This window comes from Pituophis catenifer, unplaced genomic scaffold (assembly GCF_029215685.1).
Source record: "Pituophis catenifer annectens isolate HBS135680 unplaced genomic scaffold, rPitCat1.0.hap2 SCAF_2, whole genome shotgun sequence".
NCBI classification, from domain to species: domain Eukaryota; kingdom Metazoa; phylum Chordata; class Lepidosauria; order Squamata; family Colubridae; genus Pituophis; species Pituophis catenifer.
In genome coordinates this window covers 275,106,091-275,127,451 of record NW_027256882.1, presented here as the reverse complement: position 1 = coordinate 275,127,451, position 21,361 = coordinate 275,106,091, and the positions used below count along the sequence as shown (strand labels likewise).

The 21,361-nt window shown below is 39.9% G+C and overlaps 1 protein-coding gene across 2 annotated transcripts in view; it reads left to right on the top strand.

Moving 5' to 3' along the window:
• Nucleotides 1-21,361, top strand: part of EGFLAM (EGF like, fibronectin type III and laminin G domains) — a 123,380-nt gene that overhangs the window by 76,373 nt on the left and 25,646 nt on the right. For both annotated transcript variants that reach the window (XM_070935934.1, XM_070935933.1), the window contains exons 10-15: nt 991-1,091; nt 3,252-3,352; nt 4,246-4,390; nt 7,823-8,012; nt 15,520-15,645; nt 18,514-18,757. In XM_070935934.1, coding sequence (XP_070792035.1) covers nt 991-1,091; nt 3,252-3,352; nt 4,246-4,390; nt 7,823-8,012; nt 15,520-15,645; nt 18,514-18,757 — 907 coding nt within the window. The remainder of the gene's footprint in view (nt 1-990; nt 1,092-3,251; nt 3,353-4,245; nt 4,391-7,822; nt 8,013-15,519; nt 15,646-18,513; nt 18,758-21,361) is intronic.

Here is a 21,361-nt window from a genome sequence, read left to right as displayed (position 1 = left end):
TTTCTGAATTCCCATAACTTTTGCCAGTACCTTTCCATATATTATAATTTTGCCATGCACTTTTTTCCCTTTAAAGCAAAGTATTGCATTGAAGGTTTGACATTTGAATGAGGAATGGACTGAAGCTGTTGTTCTTAAAACTACACTTAAAACAAAAAAATGGGGAAAATATGTGATTCTTCAAACTTTTGGGATGAAGGGACCAGTTAGGAAAATTTAAGCAGTTGCCAGTGACTGTTAAAATTTAATGCTAAATGTACCAAGATTATATTGTGATCTAATGTTTAAAATTGATTCTGTTATTTGATGTCCCAAAGGTGCTTTTTCAGGAGGCAACTGGACTTTCTTGTTTTTTCTCTGAAGACGTTTTGCTTCTTATCCAAGAAGCTTCTTCAGCTCTGACAGGACAATGGAGTCTTCTTCTTCAATAATAAATATTTTCAGAGTTTGTTGAAGAAATCACATCCAGAAAGCACACACAGATAACTGATGCAGCAGGATTCATTAAATAAGAAACTTCTTTATATACATAGCAATACATGAAACATATATACGATACCCAGAGTAGTTCTCAGAATCAGAAGCATAATCACAGAAGCACGGTTAACAGAAGGAAGGACAATAATAGGAGCACACAACTTATATTTATACATATCAGTTAACCTAAGCCACGCCCAGGCTCCAAGCTGTTTCAGCTCCCAAATAGCCCTCATTGGCTGTCTTAGTTGCTCTGCCTATACATTGGCTGACCTTGCTACCATGTCCTATTCCAGCCAGTCCCCAATGGCTGACCTATTGCCATGTCTATCCCAGTCATGAACTTGATATTGACTGAAGAAGCTTCTTGGATGAGAAGCTAAATGTCTTCAAAGAAAAACAAGAAAGTCCAGTTGCCTCCTGAAAAAGCACCTTTGGGACAACCATGACCTGGACTACAGTCCGTTATTTGATGATTAACTGCTAAGCAATATCTTTGTTATTGACTTTCAGATATTAATATTCAGTATCCTCAATTCTTTGGATATTCCTATGTCTCCTATGAGCCTCTTAAGAATTCCTATCAGACATTCCAAATTACTGTTGAATTTATGGTAAGTGTACGCAGTCTTGAACTTAAAAAGGCTTTGTTAAAACCTATGCAACATTTGAACCAACGGATGAATGAGTCAAAGAAAATCTGTTAATACATTTAGAAAGAAAAGAAAATGTGAGCATCTTGCAGAATACCTCTGTGCCCTTCTGTACGAGAGCAACTTAAAATAGTGTATTTGATATGCAGAATGCGCCAAAGTTTGAACAGAATCAACAAAAGTTAGTTAAATCAGAACATGGTTTTACAGAGAAATTGAAAAGCTCATTTGAGTTTCCCACTTGGCACTATATATCACTGGCCCTTTTAACACTGGAATGGAAATTGGTCAAAAACCATTAGATATAATAAAAAAATGAAGATAGCAGTCAAGATGATATGACTGAAACTTCATCTGTTTTTGTGTCACACCTTTAAAAATGGGTAGAGCTTCTGAAAATACCTCGGTCGGGCTGACTGTCCTGACCATAAAAAGTAGTGCGAACCATGTTGAAGACCGTAATCTTCTGCCACCAATAGCCGCCTCCTTTTCAGGGCGATCCAATCCTTCACCCATATCAGAATGACTGCCTGATGGTAAAGCTCCCAATTTGGGAGTCCAAATCCCCCTCTAATTTTAGGTTCCTGCATCATCCTGAGATTAATCCTTAATTTTTTACTTTGCCAAATAAATTTAGAAATAACTCTGTTCAAGGTGTTGAAGAATTCCCTATCCAAACTTACCAGGGCAGTTTGGAACAAAAACAACCATTTGGGGAGGACGTACATTTTGACAGCAGCAATCCTTCCCATAAGTGATAGCTGTAAATTTTTCCACCTCTCCAAATCTCTAACTGTCTGATTATAAAGGGGAACATAATTATCCTCCTTTACCGATGAACACCTTGCTGACAGCCAAATTCCCAAATATTTTATTCTATTAGTTATCTGCATCCCCAGGAGTCCCTCCAACTGACTCTCCCAAAATCTCCCAAAATCCCTAAGTACTGTCCCCAAATCCCTAAGTACAGGGATGATTCTTCAGTCCTGATTCTGATGGATCTTCCAATATGAAATTAGATCATCCACATATGCCTGAGCTTTCACCTCCTGGTGCCTAACCCTCATTCCTCTTATTTCCATGTTCCTCCTAACCTCCCTAAGCAATGGTTCTAGTGTTAGCACAAACGGTGCTTATTCTGATCGTCCCTCAGTCATAGGAAGCAGGCAATGGCAGAGACTACTCCAGGAGTCAAAATCTAACTCAAAAATATACACACAAAAACTGCCACCTTTGATCTTGGGGTATTTACGGCACTCAAGACTGACAATCCAGTCCATGAGTTCCTCTGGTTCTCTTTTAAAAAACAATCTATACCAGTGACCATCACTCCAACTGATAACAGTTAATTCCACATTTTGTGCAGGTACTTCTGCCCCATTTCTTTTTATGGTTTTAAATCACTACATTTCATTTGAGTCCATAACTCTAAATTCTAAATGATAGAAGAACATTTCTTTGTCTACATTTTTCACATGATGCATAAATTTAGTTATATTATTTTATTTGTTCAGACACCCCTCCACACACACCATGGTACAGTCTCTTTAAAGGGAACCATCCCCTTTTTCCGATGCCTCTATCTATACCTTTTCCAGCTTTACAATACACAGTGGTACCTTGGTACTTGTTAATTGATTGCAGGAGATGTGATGAGTACCAAAAATGTCAAGTACAGGGGTGAAATCCAGCAGGTTCTGACAGATTCTGGAGAAACTGTAGTGAAAATTTTGAGCAGTTCGGAGAACCAGTAGTGGAAATTTTGAGTAGTTCAGAGAACTGGCAAATACGACCTCTGGCTGGCCCCAGAGTGGGGTGGGAATGGGGATTTTGCAGTATCCTTCCCCTGCCACGTCCACAGAACTGGTAGTAAAAAAATTTGGATTTCACCACTGGTCAAGTACCAAACAAATTTTTCCCATCAGGAATAATGTATTAGTCACAAGGCAACCAACAGCAGCAAGTTTGTGTGTTGAGTACCAAACAAATGACAAGTATCAAGAAAAAAATGTTCATGGCAAAATGCGTTGAGTACCAAATTTTACGAGCTTCAAAGCAGTCCAGTACCAAGGTACCACTGTATTTCTAAATGACTTCTAGATTTTCTTTTTGCATTCCTAGGCAGAAGGAGAGGACGGTTTGCTTCTGTATTGTGGAGAGAATGAGCATGGACGGGGTGATTTCATGTCACTGGCAATCATCAGGCAAAATGTTCAGTTCCGGTAAGCAATAAAGAAAAATAGCTACAGGATCTTTTTACTCTTTCCAGATTGTTCACTTAAAAATAAGTGGAGATAAGCACAAGGTCAGGAGATCAAGAGACCATAACTTACAGTCTTCTTCCTTGTCAATCAACTCAGTGGCAGCTTCTTTTCATATATAAAATACTGGAATTATTACTATAGTGCTAGCTCTTGTCAGGGAGTTGGGAGTATTCCCTTGCTGCATTGGGCCATCAACAAGGCAGACTGTGAATCTTCAAATCATTTCAGGAAGTTGATAGTTTCTTATTTATTTAACTGATATTCTCTTTTTCATGTCTACAATTAGAGGATTCAAAATCCTTGAAGTCCTTTTGTCAAAGAAAAGAATTAAGAAAGATTTTTTCTTATGCCGACAGTAAAAGAAACATAAAAGGACAGATTAAAATAAGGATTGCTAAGACATTTTTTAAGGGCCAGATTCTGTAGAAGTACTAAGGCTATGAAAATATGGAATTGTTAACACTTAAGAGGTAAGACTAGTTAATATTTTGGTAATATAGTACAGGGTTAAAAATTAAAAATGCTGAAACTCTGCGGATTTTTCGGGATTTTTTTTTTTGAGTTTTGGGTGTAAGGTCATGAAATCTCAAAATTTGGCAATCTCTTTTTTTCTCTTTAAGTATGTGGTAGGTATGGTATGGTAAGTACTGCATTGCTGATTTCTTCAAATGATTATATTTACAGATTTCCTTTTTAATAGAAAAATATCAATACATGTCAAATGAGTAAGCAATCTTTGATGATAGAGAAAGCCATTGTGATGGTCTGCAAACAAACAAGCAAACAAACTGAAATTTAGGCACCCAGATATCTAAGTTTGATTATCTCACATTATCCTATATTGGTCTCAGGTTCAATTGTGGAACTGGAATTGCAACAATGACAAGCAAGGACAAAATTAAACTGGGCGGTTGGCACAGTGTGACTGTATTTAGAGATGGAGTAGATGGATGGCTTAGTTTGGATAACAGTCCACCAGTTCCTGGAAAATCACAGGTGAGTTACTGGCAATAAAAGGCAATAATATAGTAACAGCACTTAGACTTCACAGTGCTTTACAGCCCTCTGTAAGCAGTCATCAGAGTCAGCAAATTGCCCCCAACAATCTGGGTCCTCATTTTACTGACCTAGGATGATATAAAGCTGAGCAACCTTGAGTCAGTGAGGATTGAACCCCTAGCAGTCAGTAGAATCAGCCTGCAATACTGCATTTTAACCTACTGCAATCTATATTTAGCATTCTATATATAGTTTGTTTTGAAGTAAAAAAACCCAGAATTCTCAAAATCGGGGGCAGTGAACCACTGGATGCAATACAAGTTTCCTTAACTTCAGTTTGGAGATGCTTTAACCATTCTTTAAGAATATACCTACATGCCACAGTCTTTCTCTCCTCCACTAATGTTGGCTTTCTTGTGTGTCATGTAGAAATAGTATTTTCCATCTTCTCTTGATTACATTCACACATTGTTGTACTTCAACAATGACTGTGCTGGATGACTTCTTTCAGTGGTTTCTCTAAGGGTATTGGTGCTTCAATCCCTGGAGCTCCTGGACCATGATTTCAGTATTTAGAGAGATCCTGATCTCTATCACATAGTGAAAGTCTAGTCTATTTACACATATCTTGGTCTTCTGTTCTATTTGGAGTAACAAGATATTTCTGAGACAAACTAAAGATTTCGACAGGTAACTTACACCTGATACTCTAGCTATCTGCTACAACTCATATCCCCCCTCCAGCACCAACCAACGTTAATGAGAAGATGGTAATTGATGGGTGTTTCCACAGTGGCTAGGAATCTTTACACCTTCATTTGCCATGCTGTAAACCAGGGATGTCAGATTCAAGGCCTGGGGGCCAGATCCAGCCCACAAGGTGCTTCGATCTGGCCCGTGGGGCCACCCTGGAAACAGTGAAGGACCAGCCTGCAGTGCCTCTGCCAATGAAAACGGAGCTCGGGAGGGTGATGCTCAGCCCTCCCAACTTCGTTTTCGGCCGTGACAGCCTCCTGCAGTGTTCTGCCAGTGAAAACTGGCAGAAGGCTACAGGCCGTTGCGACAGAAAATGGAGCTCGGGAGCCCATTTTTGCTGGCAGAACAGTCAGGCCACCACAGGCGCCCCCCCCCCCCCCCCGCCGACATGAGTGATGCCAAGCTGGCTACACCCACCCTGACCCTCTGAGATCAAACACAACCCTGATGCGGCCCTCAATAAAATGGAGTTTCACACCCCTGCTGTAAACTATTAGGATAGCTGTTCTTGCTGGCCTTACGAACAAAGCAAAATAGAGACTTGCTATGTAGACAGAGCAAATGCCTGGAGCAAACCACATTAAACCATCTGTCTGAATATCCTACTTCCTCAGAGGGCCAATTATATATTTTGGGAGCCAGAACTTAATTTAAATCGTCACTGGCTTGTACTATCCGTAGTATCGTTTATATCGTCTCTCCTTTTCCTTCCCTTGGCTTTCCAGATGTCACTAGGCAAAAACTCTAGACTAGTGCGTTTGCTGTTGCTTTGTCACTCGGGAACAAAAATATATCTTAAAATATCTCTGAATCAATAGCCAGTGCTTCCCACTCAGGTAAGGAGGAGTGCTTCTGTTAAACTGTAAGTATTTTGAGTAAGGAAAAACCTTACATCAGTACCAGCTTCCAATGTTTAACCAGCTGCCCATGCATTTAGGAGGATAAAAGTGATGATGGAAGTACAAAATCACATTAGATGCAGAGACATCACCCTGCCAACAAAAGTCAAGGCTATGGTTTTCCCAGTTGCAATGTATGGCTGTGAAAGTTGGACGATAAGAAAGGCTGAGCACCAAAGGACTGAGGCCTTTCAACTATGGTGCTGGAGAAGACTCCGGCGAGTCCCTTGGACTGCAAGGCGATCAAATCGGTCAGTTCTAGAGGAGATCGACCCTGACTGCTCTTTAGAAGGCCAGATCCTGAAGATGAAACTCAAATACTTTGGCCACTTAATGAGAAGGAAGGACTCACTGGAGAAGAGCCTAATGCTGGGAACAATTGAGGGCAAAAGAAGAAGGGACGACAGAGAATGAGATGGCTGGATGGACTCCAGAGGACGGTAGAAGACAGGAAGGCCTGGAGGAACGTTGTCCATGGGATCGTGATGGGTTAGACACAACTTCACAACTAGCAACAACAAGAGTGACTTTACATCAGAATACATCAGTTTTCTTTTTTGGTGTATCAATATATCCAATGTAGTATTGCAATGAAGGAAAGGAACAGTGAAGGGACATGATATCTTAAATGGCTATATAAGCCAGCTTACAGGAAATGCACAGCTAAAGACAATAACTGAATCAGAGATAAAAGGTCTTTTGCTCTGTTTTTCCTGAACTATAGAATCTACATCCAGATTTAAGATGTGTGGATTTCAACTCCCAGAATTGCTGACTGGGGAATTCTGGGAGTTGAAGCTCACACTTCTTAAACCTGCTGAGGTTGAGAAATGTGAATCTAGAGAATGCAGCTTCTTTGGAAAGAAGCAGCTAATAAAAAAAAGGTAAATCGCTTCAAACTTGATTGCAGGAAATACGATTTCAGCAACAGAGTGGTCAACGCCTGGAATGCTCTACCCAATTCCGTTGTTACCGCCTCAAACCCTCACAGTTTCAACCTCAAACTGTCTACCGTGGACCTCACTCCATTCCTAAGAGGTCCGTAAAGGGGGCGTACATAAGGGCACCAGCATGCCTACCGTCCCTGTCTTACTGTCCCCATTTATTTGTATTTACTTCCTTTGTTTATGTTTATGTTCATACCTACACTTGTTATCTTGTACATGTTTGACAAATAAATAAAAAATAGTTTCAGATTAAAAAAAATATTTTCAAAACCTATAGAACGGAGGAATCTCCCTTCTAATTTCTATTGAATCTAACCCTACTACAGTTATTTCCTCATTTCAGGAGTATTTCTATCAGAAAATCTGAAATATCTCCTGATTGACCATTGATGCCATTGATGGGACTTCTTTTGTCCTTCTTTTGTCTTTTAGAACAAAAACTAGAGAACAGTATTACTGGTCAGAGGAGGAACTCTGCACAAAAAAGTGCAGTTGTGAACAGTAATCCAACAGTGATGAAAAATTGTAAAATAGATTTGTTTTTTTAAAAAAACCAATTAAGAAGAATCTTGGATTCCTATGACCGGAGTAAGACTTAATTCAGAGCAATTTCATCATAGAGTATTACCTACATTTAACTAGTTATGGAGTTGCCTGAGACATGATGGTCTGAATCCCCATTTTGGTTAAGTTAAATTGTTCGGTGAGGAACTGACTAGGAATACTATGTGCCCCATTAACATCTGTGGAGGAAAAGCAAGACAGAAATGTAATAGTTTGCTTAATTTCTCATCACTGTTTCCTCTCTGTCTGCCTTCTGCTTCTAGGGTCAATATAGCAAAATTACTTTTCGGACTCCCTTCTACCTTGGCGGTGCTCCCACAGCTTATTGGCTTGTGAAGTCTGTAGGAATCAATCATGGCTTCCAAGGGTGTGTTCAGTCACTCACTATTAATGGAAAGCCCATTGACATGAGGCCCTGGCCTCTGGGAAAAAGCCTTAGTGGGGCAGATGTTGGTAAGTTCAATGTAGTTACCATTAACTCATTTATCTCATACATAAATCCCAATTTACCCAATCTAATAATGATATTGCATTGACCTTGTTCTATGATATAGGGTTTGCTTTAATTTATTTATTTGTTAGATTTAGGTTCCACCATTCCTCCAGCAGTAATAAGTTGTGTTTGTGTGTGTGTGTGTATATACATATATATAATCCTTCACTATTTCCCACAACAATCCTGTGAGGTAGCCTGGCCCAAAACAGTGGAGGCCAGGAAGTATTGTTTCCCAGTTGCTGTTCTATCCTTGTGGAATGGACTCTCCAGATAAATTCTGGAACCTAGTAGAGTTTTCTACAGAGTTGCTTGAAGACTTATTGTTCTTAATTTATTTTGCTTTGAATTACTTAGATTGATTTAATTATTATTTTATTTGGACTTTTAATTACTTTCCATTACTTTATGAATATCATAAAATTATAATATAATTTTATATTGTAATTATTTTTCCATTACTTTATGAATATTATAATCACATTTTTGTAACATTGGTTGGTTACTGATTGTTTTAATTTAATTTCCTTATATTTACTATAGGTAATTTAGTGATTATTTTGTAAACAACCATGAGTCTGTACTGATTCATTATTTTACAAGTAGACTGAATAAATATGTCAATCGATATAATATATTGAGCTTCTATAGTTATAGATGGACTAAACTGGATATCCCAGTACTTATTCAACACTTTAGCTACTACGCTACAACTTTTTAAAGTTGCATCCCAACATAATAACGTTTAGGGTAGTTTAATAGGACAGGTTAGTGAATCTACTCTAAATGTGACTGAATCTAGATCCAGCCCAGAATAATGACCTTGCAGTAATGAGTTTTCTTAGAAATAAAATTCTGTGTTTATTTGTTTAGGTACAAATAGTCCTAGTTTAATGACCATTCATTCAGCAACTATTCAACATCACGGCTGTAATGAATGAATGGTAGTTAAGGTCCTTGAAATTAAGGGTGAAGCAGCATCCTTGCTTTTCTGTCCCCACTACACGTTAGTCTGTGTGCAACTCAACTTGCAGCTAAACCCACCTATCCTCCAATAAAACAGACCGTGTGCATAGACCTGAATTCTTTATTGAAAGAACAGGATATGGTGAAACTGGGAAAAATAGGGATACAAACAATGAGAACCAAATACAAAATAGACAGTATTTAGTTACTGCTGAACATAACAATAAATATAAGCAATTTAAATCTTACTAGTGATGCTCTGTGTGTGGGATGTGGGTTTGTACTTGGATAACCATGTGCTACAGATTAAGATGGAGCCTTCTTTGTGCTTCTGCCTTCTCCAAATGCTAAAGGAAATGGGTGTCTGGCTTCCCAGCATGCAATTGTTTTGAGAGTGCAGGCTGATGGGTAATGGGTGGGGTCAGCTTCAAAAATATACTTGGTATTTGTCCCTCCGGCCACTAGATGGAGCTAGAGAGCAACAACAATATAAAAATAGCAACAGCACTTAGACTGATATACTGCTTTCCAGTACTTTACAAAGTCAGCATATTTCTCCCAACAATTTGGGTCCTCATTTTACCCACCTCGGAAGGATGGAAGGCTGAGTCAACCTTGAGCCTGGTGAGATTTGAACTGCCAAATTGCAGGCAGCTGGCAGTCAGCAGAAGTAGCCTGCAGAACTGCACTCTAACCACTGCGCCACAGTGGCTCAGTCATGCAGGATACTTGCAGTCACATGATCAAAATCCAGGCACTTGGCAGCCTGTCCATGTTTACGATTGCAGGATGCTCTTCAAGTCTCCCAGTCGCCTACAATATCTTTCTCTTCCCTGCCCTTTTGGCCTCCCTGCCCTCCAATGGCCCTGCCACCTCGCCCTCCACCATCCCCGCCAGTCCCATTGCTCTGCAGGTTCATGGCCTTCACAAAGCATCCCCAGGTTGGACATGCCTCACAAGCAGTGAAGGGAAGAAGAGAACAGCACTGTCCACTCATTCAGAAACTATTTGAAGTCACAGCACTGAAGGAGGGGGACTTATGACAAGTCCTCACAGTTTCAGCTGCTCTAGCATCCCCATGTGATTGTGAGTCAGGCCCTTGGCAACCGGCTCACAGTTACAAAATTGCAGCATCCTGCAATCACATGATTACCATTTGCTAAGTACCCTGCTGGCTTCCGAAAGCAAAGACAATGGGGAGGCAGGCAGGAGGTCACAAATGGTGAACACATGACCACGCAATGCTGGGACCACAAAGATTTCGCCTAACAATAGCAACTGGAGTTGCCGGAACTACCGTCGTAAGTGTATGTATGTGGTCACATGACATTGTGCCTTACAACTGCCTCACAGTAATGGAGTTCTTAGTTCCAATTACTGTAGCTAGGACTGTCTGTATAAAGTCATATGCTGGCCAGGGACCTAGACATTAAACCCTTGTCATGGACAGATCATTCGCTCCTTCACTTAGACTTTCAAGCCGCTTCCCCCCACCGCAGGGAGACGGAACCAACTAGATGGTTCCGTCCCAGGCGCCTGATGGATCCCGAAAGGTTCCAGATGGAGCTTGGGCCGTTTCCTGAGACTCTGGCACATGACTCAACTGAAGACCTGGTGGCCGCCTGGGATAGTGCAGTCGCAGGGGCTCTGTACCGCGTCGTGCCTTTGCGGCCTCTGACCCGATGCCAACCTCAATTGGCTCCTTGGTTCTCCGAGGAGCTTAGAGAGATGAAGCATCGGAAAAGACGCCTAGAGAGTGTTTGGAGGACTAGTCAATCCGAATCTGACCGGATACAGGTGAGGTCTTATATCAAGACCTACCTAGTGGCAATAAAAGCGGCAAATCTAACTATTTTTCCGCTCTTATCGCATCTGCAGAGAACCGCCCAGCCGCTCTGTTTAGGGTGACCCACTCCCTCCTTCGGGTGGGTGTGCGGGAAGATCCCTTGCAGGATTTTGTGCAATTCCTGCATGATAAAGTCGCTCAGATTCGGGAAGGCTTGGACTCCAACTGGGTGAGTCCAGGGAGGGAGATGGGGGCGAGTCTTGAGAATATTATCTGGGAAGAGTTTGACCCCGTGGCTCCCGAGGACGTAGACAGGATTCTGGGTAGACTTAGCGCTGCCACATGTTTATTGGACCCGTGTCCCTCCTGGTTGGTACTGGCCTCCAAGGAGGTTACACAAGGCTGGCTCCAGGGGATTATAAATGCTTCTTTGAGTGAGGGTGCCTTTCCTGCTGACTTGAAAGAGGCGGTGGTGAGGCCCCTCCTCAAGAAGCCATCCCTGGACCTGGCGGTATTAGCAAATTACCGTCCGGTCTCCAACCTTCATTTTGTGGCGAAGGTTGTCGAGAGTGTGGTGGCACAACAGCTACCCCAGTACCTGGAGGAAGCTGTCTATCTGGACCCGTACCAGTCGGGCTTCAGGCAGGGGTACAGCACAGAAACGGCATTGGTTGCGTTGGTTGATGATCTCTGGAGGGCTCGGGACAGGGGTTGCTCCTCTGTCCTGGTCCTATTAGATCTCTCAGCGGCTTTTGATACCATCGACCATGGTATCCTGCTGCAGCGGTTGAGGGGGTTAGGTATTGGAGGCACTGTGTTACGGTGGTTCTCCTCCTACCTCTCCGACCACTTGCAGTTTGTGTTGGCAGGGGGACAGAGGTCGACCTCGAGGCGCCTTGCTTGGGGGGTGCCGCAGGGGTCGGTCCTCTTGCCCCTTCTGTTCAACATTTATGTGAAGCCGCTGGGTGAGATCATCTGTGGTTTTGGGGTGAGAGTCCACCAGTACGCTGATGACACCCAGCTGTACATCTCAACCCCAAACCACCCCAATGATGCCCTTGATGTGATGTCCCGCTGCCTGGAGGCCGTGCGGGTCTGGATGGGGAGAAATAGGCTCAAGCTCAACCGTTCCAAGACTGAGTGGCTGTGGCTCCCGGCGTCCCGGTATAGTCAGCTGGTGCCATCGCTGACTATTGGGGGTGAATCTTTGCCCCCCACAGAGAGGGCCCGCAATCTGGGTGTCCTCCTGGACTCACGACTGTCTTTAGAAGAGCATATAATGGCCGTAGCCAGGGGAGGCTTTTTATCAGGTTCGTGCGTGTGGTGCATTGGCAAGCAAAGCATGCGCTCAGCGAACCGGTTGTTACACCAGTTGAATCCCACCACTGGATCCATTCTATGACTGCCTTGGTCCACCTGCCATCAGTTCTTCTTGCTATGTGACCAGCCCATTTCCATTTCAATTATTTTACTCTCTTGATGATATTGTACACTTTTATTTGTTCTTTAGTTCACATGCAGGTCTTTTTATCTTGTCTTGTGATGCCGAGCATGTATCTGCCCATGGCTCTTTGTGCCACTTTGTATTGATTGTGAGGTTAGTGTCCACGTTTCACCAGCATATGTAAGAGCAGGTAGCACACACAGATCCTTCCATGGACTATGTCTTGTAAGTGTTCCCTTGAAAGCTGGTAGGGAAGGAACAAACCAGATTTCCATGGGGAGGGAGTGAAAAAATTGTGAGTCCCTCGGGAGAAGGGCGGTATATAAATATAATAAACTAACTAACTAACTAACTGTCAAATGATGATGCCTTATATATGGGATCTAGTTAAAAGTTAAGTCTATTAAATCAGCTCAGACAGGCAGATGAATATAAGAAAAACTGGGTCCTCAGAAACCTGGTCCAGAGCCACCGAATGTCCTACAAGTAATAAGCAACCTTGAATCACAGTTACTTGCAAATCTATTTGAACCATTGAACTCAGGTAGAACTCAGGTAGAAAATATAAATGACATCATAGGAACAATCTAGGATTGTGCAGGTTCCTGTGTTGTATCAGTGGTAGAAGTAGACACAAAGTCAGTTTTCAGGTCTAGTGTAACTTAGATAAGAGGTCATCCTTTTGTTCTTTTTATAACATATATCAAAAGAGGGCAGTAACTGCGATCGACCACATTTGGAGTTGTTGAACTCTCCCCTGGATAGAAATACCAGGTTATCTGTGGGATATTAAAAAAGCTAATAAATTGGCCTAGAAAGCAGGCACTGAAGAAAATAAGGTCTTGGGGAAGCCTACTGTGCAATTTCACGATAGAGTGAGAAGCTATAGAATACTACAGGATTTGAAACTTAACAAAAAAAATTCTCTCTGATCTGCACTGCTTGTTGGCTGCCTTTACCACCATCAAAACCCACCGTGTTAAAATCCTAGTAGTATCTTCATGTAAAATGCAACATTTAAAATAGAAGATGTTTGGTTGGTTGTGGCAATTTGTTGAATTGAGCGTTAAGAATCAAACTGTAACCAGATTAATAACAAGGACAACCCAAATTTTGGAAACTTGACATTTTCAAATCTGTGGTTTTTCTCCCCAGATTTGAAAATACTTCCCACTTCATAGGAAATAGCAATAGCACTTAGACTTATATACCGCTTTACAGTGCTTTACAGCCCTTTCTAAGCGGTTTACAGAGTCAGCATATTGCCCCCAACAATTTTGCTGTTTCCAGGGCAGCTCTGCAGACCAGATCTAAGCACCCCATGGTCTGGATCCGGCCCGCAAGCCTTGAGTTTGACACCCCTGTTCTAAAGCATGTGGCTAATTCCAGTTTATTATTTCTGTGCTTACACCAACAACACTTCAGCAGGAACTGCACGGTGAAGTGTTTGGTATGTGCACTCCCAGAGAGTCCAAGGCAATTTTCAACGCAGATCCATAGGTCTTTCAAAGGAGGGTCCTGCTGAATGTTTTGGAAATCTAATAATTCAGCAATGGATGTAAACTGAACTTGAAATGTCTGCATGAATTTTTCCGCAATTAATTTCTTCAACTTCTTCCTCTAAGTATTGTAAAAGATTAGGCTTTCTATGCTAGACATGGTCTCTTGAGTGTTGACATTAAGACACATTATCCTGTATTACTGGATACAGTAATACAGGATACCTCTTTAATGACTAAAGTGGTGACATTTAAATGCTCTTCAGAACTATCTGCGAGAGAGACAAATCTGCCAGCTTCAACAATTGCTGTTATCTCAGCCACTTTCCCTTTAGATAGCAAGATAATGGCGATGCTAATTATAGAAGATGTTCTATGCATTTACTTAATTTACTCAATTTGTAAAGCTACCACCTGCAGGCAACTCTCGGTGACTACTAGCAGGAAAACAACCAGAGAAATAGAAATAATAACAAAAGAAAGTGACATAAAAGAACACATATAAATACCTACATTGCAGGAATCAAAACATACTCCACACAGACTTATACATATTGATGCTTATGCAGTATCCTGGTCCATTGCTAGAGGGAAAGGCCAGATCTTCAGGGTTTTCTAAAGGCCATCAGAATCAGTGTCATGCAGGAACTGTTCCACAGGTAGATGCCCTGTTTATTATAGCAGAACCATGTGGCTTTCTCTAATGTTTCTGCTTGTCCCACTAGATCTGCCAGATTGGGCATGTTTTGGGTCCCCAGAATGAAGCAGTGGCATCTAATGGGTCTGAGGAAACATTTTTTTTTCTCTCTCATGACACTTTCATTCTGGAACAGCCCATTTCAGAGATATGGATGGAGGTGATGATGTTAGCCTTCAGGAAGACCATGAAACCCTGGCTTCCCCTTTGTTACCAGGTCCTGGAACCAGGATGTTAATAGAGCATTGGCATGACCATGGGCAATATATTGGTACAGATATTTTTATAGGGAACGTGACACAATTTTTCCTTTTATTTGAATAATTATATTTTTAAAAAATCTTAATTCACCATCCAGAATACTATAAAATGGACGGCTACATGAATTTGATCAATAAGTAAAACAAAACCATGCTCATCCTATCTGATCTTTTGGAGTGCACAGGGATAATTAGAGATAGGAGGTCGGAGCTTTGTAGATTACAACACCACCTTGAAGTGTACCGATAATGATACTGTACTTGGGCAACATGGATTATCTGCCATGCAGATGGAATATTTAACAAGTTGCATTGTAGCTAATAAATTGAGATCCTGCTGCTTAGCACCTCTTAGTATAGGTCCTATCAAACATAGAAAAAATAAAGAGAACTGAAGTCATATTGCACTTAATCTAGTGATTGGAGTAGGCTGTCCAAAAGAACAAGAAAGAAGCTAATGAAGAGTATGAAATTTGGCAAGTGGTCATTTATAGAAAAATGCTGCAATTATTACTTCATTGCTATTATTTTGCAGCAAAGCAAACCTCTTGTAGCCTGGAATTCAGTCTCTTAATTGGTTTATGTGTTACCTAGAAGGCGACATATTTATTTGTCTACTCTGATGTTTGTGTTGGAAACAAGAAATTATAATTACGTTGTCATTACATTGAACTCTTGGATTGACACTTGACTTGAATGACACTTGACTTGAATGACACTTGTCCATTCAGTCAACCATGAAGTGGCACCTATGAAATCTAACCTAACTTACTTGAATGATAAGTCACTGTTTTATATTTTTTCCCCTGCTTTAGGTGAATGTAGCAGTGGGATATGTGATGAAGCTTCTTGCATTAATGGTGGTACCTGCACGGCCAGCAAAGCAGATCTATACATCTGCCTTTGCCCACTCGGATTTAAAGGCCGCCACTGTGAAGAAGGTGAGCAGATGTCTAGGTCAGCTAGAAGTAGAGTTGTACTCCAGAATTTCTGCAGGGCAACTGATTCAGGAAAAAAACCATTTTAACTCATAGTTTCAGGATATCTGTTACATATCAGTGATCCTGTGGCTTCCACAAATAATATCCTATAGCTGAATTGGATATTGGTTCAAAGGATCCTTAGGACCTTATGATTCTATATGAAAGTGAAGAAAATACTCTTTTCCCTCTCCTTTTCCATAGCTAGGAGAAAAAATTGTTGATGTTCATGTTCACTGTCTGAACTCAGTGATTTGAACCAAGGATCTTGGTTTGAGGAACCTGTTAGAGAAGTACTACAGGTTCAGTAGTGTGTTTAAAATTAGAGTCTTCGTTTTAAATCTTAAATGCTGCAATATTTAAAAGTCCAAACTGTTTCTGCCAAAATCTTCTCTTGGCCCTGAAGAAGCAATAGATGGGTGTGCGGAAGAATGGAAGGCCAAATCCTGTTCTAGCTTATTTCAGATTTGTCAGAAAGACCAATACTATGTTTTAACAACATGTGTGAAGTTCTCTAGTGGTTTCTTTGTTCCTTCTCAATTATTGTAAATTTCATTCATTCCATGAATGAAAACAAATATACAGTACATGTCCCAGAATAATGTTGCAGGATCCAATCTGGACCCGTCACCAGGGATTTAGTCTTCTGAGCTTTTGGACTCGTTCTGGAACTCATCCTCTCTCACCACATTCTGGTGAGAAAGAGAAGTTCCCTGAGGATGGGCTCCAGCATGAATCTGAAAGCTCCGACTCTGGTCCTGGTGACCGACCCAGATTGGATCCTGCAACTTCATTCCATCTTGTTTCTTTTAGCTCCCAGTTCTTCCTATTGTGGTTAAACAGTGACAAAAGCCATATCAATTATAGGAGGGAAGTCCTTGTTTGATTCATAACCATGAACCAGCACTGTGCACACTGTCTTCTTCGTTGTACATCACTTTATGGTAAAGGCAATGGATACTTTACGTAAAATAATCTTCTGAAAGATTTGACTAGCTTGATCATGGATTTACACAAGAGCTTTTTCCTATAAAAATGCCACAGACACTTAAACATGTTATCAGTGTAATAATAAATAACAACAACAACAATAACAACAACTTTCTTGTCATTGTATGTATATACATATAATATACACATAGAACGTGTATACAATATGTATACAGTATACACATAGAACGAAATTCACTTAACACCCAAAGACCAAGTCCAACACACATAACAATCCCCAAACACACTCCCACCCACCACAAATTCCCCGCCCCTAAACCACCCAAACATCCACACAACAGGCCAGGTAATGCTGTCCAACAACTCACTGATGGTGGCCCTTTCATTCATTGTTGAGTGCAATTATAGCTGTATAATTGTACAGCTGTAGCATAGACTTTTGCAGTAAACCAATGTTACATCAAAATGATAACCTGTGCAGTGATATTATACAGCAAATCGTGTTCATACATATTTGCATCCGAAGCTCTGAGGCACATAGCTAGTATTTCTTCACTGCTTTTCCACCACAGCAAGTGCCCATGTCCTGACGATTGATTAGTAGCTTTCTGTGAATAAATCAAGCTACAAATGGTTCTCGTTTAGTAATCACATTTTGGACGGGTAACTAGGACAGTAAATGAAGAAGTTGCTAAGTGAAACTACCACCTTGCTTAGGATCTTACTTCAGCTTTCCTTTGCTTTACCGACCTGGGAAGGTCATAAATGTGAGGATTAATTGTAAAGCTACCGGTAAATGTTTGGCACAAAACTCTTCACTGCAATCAGTTGCTAAACAAGGCAGTCTCTAAGTTTATTGTTTGTTGTTAAACATCTATAATATATTTTACATGATATAATCTCTAGTACTAATTTCTGCAATGAAATGTTAATGTTTTTTACCATAAATAAAGATATGGAAGTTATATTTATTATTTTTTTTATTTTATCTATTTGTCAAACATATATAAGATAACAGATATAAGTATAAACATGATTATGAATATAGGATAAGGATACAAATAAATGCGGATAGTAGGACAGGGACAGTAGGCATGTAGGTGCACTTATGCACGCCCCTTACAGACCTCTTAGGAATGGGGTGAGGTCAATAGTAGACAGTCTAAGGTTAAAGTTTTGGGGGTTTAGGGAAGAAACCACAGAGTCAGGTAGTGCATTCCAGGCATTGATCACTCTGTTGCTGAAGTCATATTTTCTGCAATCGAGTTTGGAGCGGTTTATCTCGAGTTTGTATCTATTTTGTGCTATTGTATTGTTTTGGTTGAAGCTGAAGTATTCATTGACAAGTAGGACAGTGTAGCAGATAATTTTATGTACTATATAAAATTTTATGTATTATAAAACCGTTAACAAGGTACTTTCCAGGGCTGTCACCTGAGATTCATCCTAGTTATTTTAAATAATAGAATAAATGTTTAAATAAACATTATAGAAGAAAGGCATATGAGAAAAGTCCCAGTATCAGAGGTGCTGTACTGGTACTAGAGAAGGAAATATACTCAGTTTTCAGGATTGAAGCTGAAGTAGTCATTGACAGATAGGACATTGTAGCAGATAATTTTGTGTACTACGCTTAGGTCAGACTGAAGGCGGCATAGTTCTAATTATCTAATCCCAAAATTTCAAGCCTGGTGACATAAGGTATTCTGTTGTGAGCAGAGGAGTGGAGTAGTCTTCTCGTGAAATACCTCTGGACTCGCCCAATTGTATTAATGTCCGTATTAATAATATTATTATTAATTTTAATTAATATTATTAATGTATTAATCAGTGGCCATTTTAAGGATTAATGTGCTTTTCTTTGCTTGGGCCTTTTAGTTTTCACTCTCACCATGCCTCAGTTCAATGAGACACTGAAATCTTTTGCTGTTACCCCCTGGCCATTAGAGCCAGTCAGCTATCTTTCTTTCATGGAATTTGAGATCACATTTCGACCAGATACAGCGAACGGTGTCCTGTTGTACAGTTACGATACAGGCAGCAAAGACTTCCTGTCCATTTGTATTGTGGACAGCTATGTGGAATTCAGGTTTGACTGCGGCTCAGGAACTGCTATTATCAGGTAAACATATTTTTTCTTTAAAAAAAGTATTTGTCCATGGCATTCCTTATTTCAATTCTTTCCCATAAGGATAATCTAAAACAGTAGGAAATTAAAGTGAACAATTTGTAATTTGATGAAATCCAAAAACCAAATGTTTCTAAGGTAAGGTGTATTATACATCAGGTTTTCATAATTTGTTCCCTAAGTGATCAATAGTTTTGTGGCACCCTTAATGGCTTATGGACTGATCCGCAATCTAAATAATTTTCTGTGATCATAGAATTAAACATGGTTAATCAGAAAAGAAAAAGAATCACACTAATTTCAGTGGGATTCACACACAGGAAAATGGCACTGAATGGTAACCTAATTAACGAAAGCAGAAAGCATTCAGCAATTAGGACTTGCACTTTAAGCAGGATATAATGTGCATATTTGTTTTCTTATTACTCAAGGTCTTTATTACGTATTGATCCAGTGTGATGATTACCCTAATATCTATTGATTTACCCAAGATAATTAAACCCTAACTGTTCTTACAAACATGAGGGAAAGGGCATGAGTAGATAATTTGGAAAAAGAGGCAGCAAAGAAATGGTTTGGTTTATTGTTTTCCCAGCATTTTAAAAAGGTATTTACACTTGGAGAAATGTTAAGAGCTCATCAGTGATAAAAAAGAAAGCCTGACAGGTATTTAAAATTTAAATTTGTGTATTGTTAGAATTTGACATGACATTTCTGCCTCTTCTATAAAAATTTACTAAATTTAACATGTCTGGGGGGGATTCAATTTACATCTATCTATTATATATTGGCTGTTTTTTCTCTTCACAGATTAGTGACAGTTTATAAGGATTACCTTCATACTTTTCACATTCCTCCTGTGGGAAGCCTCACACATCAATTGTGAATAACACTCCTTTCTCAATGCCTCTTTTCATAATTAGAATTGTGCAGTGATTGGATATCCTTAGAGAATACCACATGGGCAACAAGCACTGATACTGATTTAAATAATACAGGTTATTTAAAATATCTGTCACAATCCACCCATTTTAAGAGATCCTTCATAGCAGAACTATTTTACTCTTTCTACGTTTTTTTGCTTTAGTTTTTAACATGCTTAATTTAATTCAGGGTGGACAAATTTATTTTACTTTCCTGAAGTTAATATTTTTTTCAGGCACCAGTTTATTTCACTTTGTTTCCTGGGGTCCACATAGGCAAACCTTCACCTGTGTAAATCAGGGATGACGAACAGTGGTCCTTTTATGACTTGTGGACTTCAACTCCCATGGGCTGGGGCCAGGGGTAAATTCTACTTACCTTCTTTACCGGTTTGGAAGTGCATGCACCACATGTGTCACATGCACGTCACGTGTGTCACATGTGTGTCACATGCACGCACAGACGGTAAAAAACACATTACTTCCTGGTTAAAACCAGGAAGTAACAACACCGAGCAGGTGGGCAGAGTCTTGTGCCACCATCGCTACTAGTTCTCTGAACTACCTGCCACAATCTCTACCAGATCATCCCGTCCGAACCAGGAGCATTTCACCCCTGGCTGGGGCTTTAATTTCAACATGGCTGGCTCAGGAATTCTGGGAGTTGAAGTCCACAAATCATAGAAGGGCCATCGTTCCCCACCCCTGGTGTAAATAAAAAAAAATTCTATTTTGCATGCAGTTGTTTTAATGTATGCATTTTTTGCAATCACTTTCCAATATATATCTTTTGCAATTAATTTTTCCAACCTAAGCAATAATCTTACAATATCCCCTTATGATTCCCCTTACACATTCATAATTAACTAACGCATTTTAAGTTTTTTAAAAAGAAAAATATTCAGTAGATATTTGCATTCTGATGTATACATTCGCTTGGGAACTTCAGGTTTGATCAGGTTTCATATTAAAATTTGAATGAAATCAATTTCATTCCCATGTCTCATGGTATATGTTTATTTCATGATTCAGATGAAGTTCTCCAGCTACTCTTATTTCTTCTGGAACTTTGATCTCTTGGAGATTGATAGTTGGTTTATTATACTTCTTTTATTAAAATAATTTACTTTATTATTTTACCTGATTATTTAAAATGATTGAGAATTGCAGAGCCTCTTAAACTCTAGAAGTTGTGCTAGAAACTAATCATAGTAGAATAATATCTGTGCATCTGAAATTTCTATTTTAAAATAAGCAGTTCTCTAGATCCTAAAACTAATCTGAAGCAGTGATGGTTAAGTAATAGCTTTTCTACTGTACTCTACAATGAAGCAATTTCAGCTTCTCTTTGTTGGAACTTCCAAGCTGCAATCCAATTCTAGCACAAAATTGACCCGTAATTTCAGAAGTTTTTTAACCAATTTATTTTTATTTATTAATTTGCATTTAGAAAACTGCCCATCTCACAAAATTTAGGTGGCATACAATACAAAAGCGACCATAAAATAAACATTCTAAAATTAAAAATATCCATGTTTAATATTAACATCTCTTGTTTGTTTTGCATTTGAAGCCTTAGCCTCACCTAGTAGTGGCACTTTGGGTCTCGTAACTATGAAATTGGCAAATGGTATAAAGTCATTGGATAGTGATGCATATTTCTGGTCTCCAATAT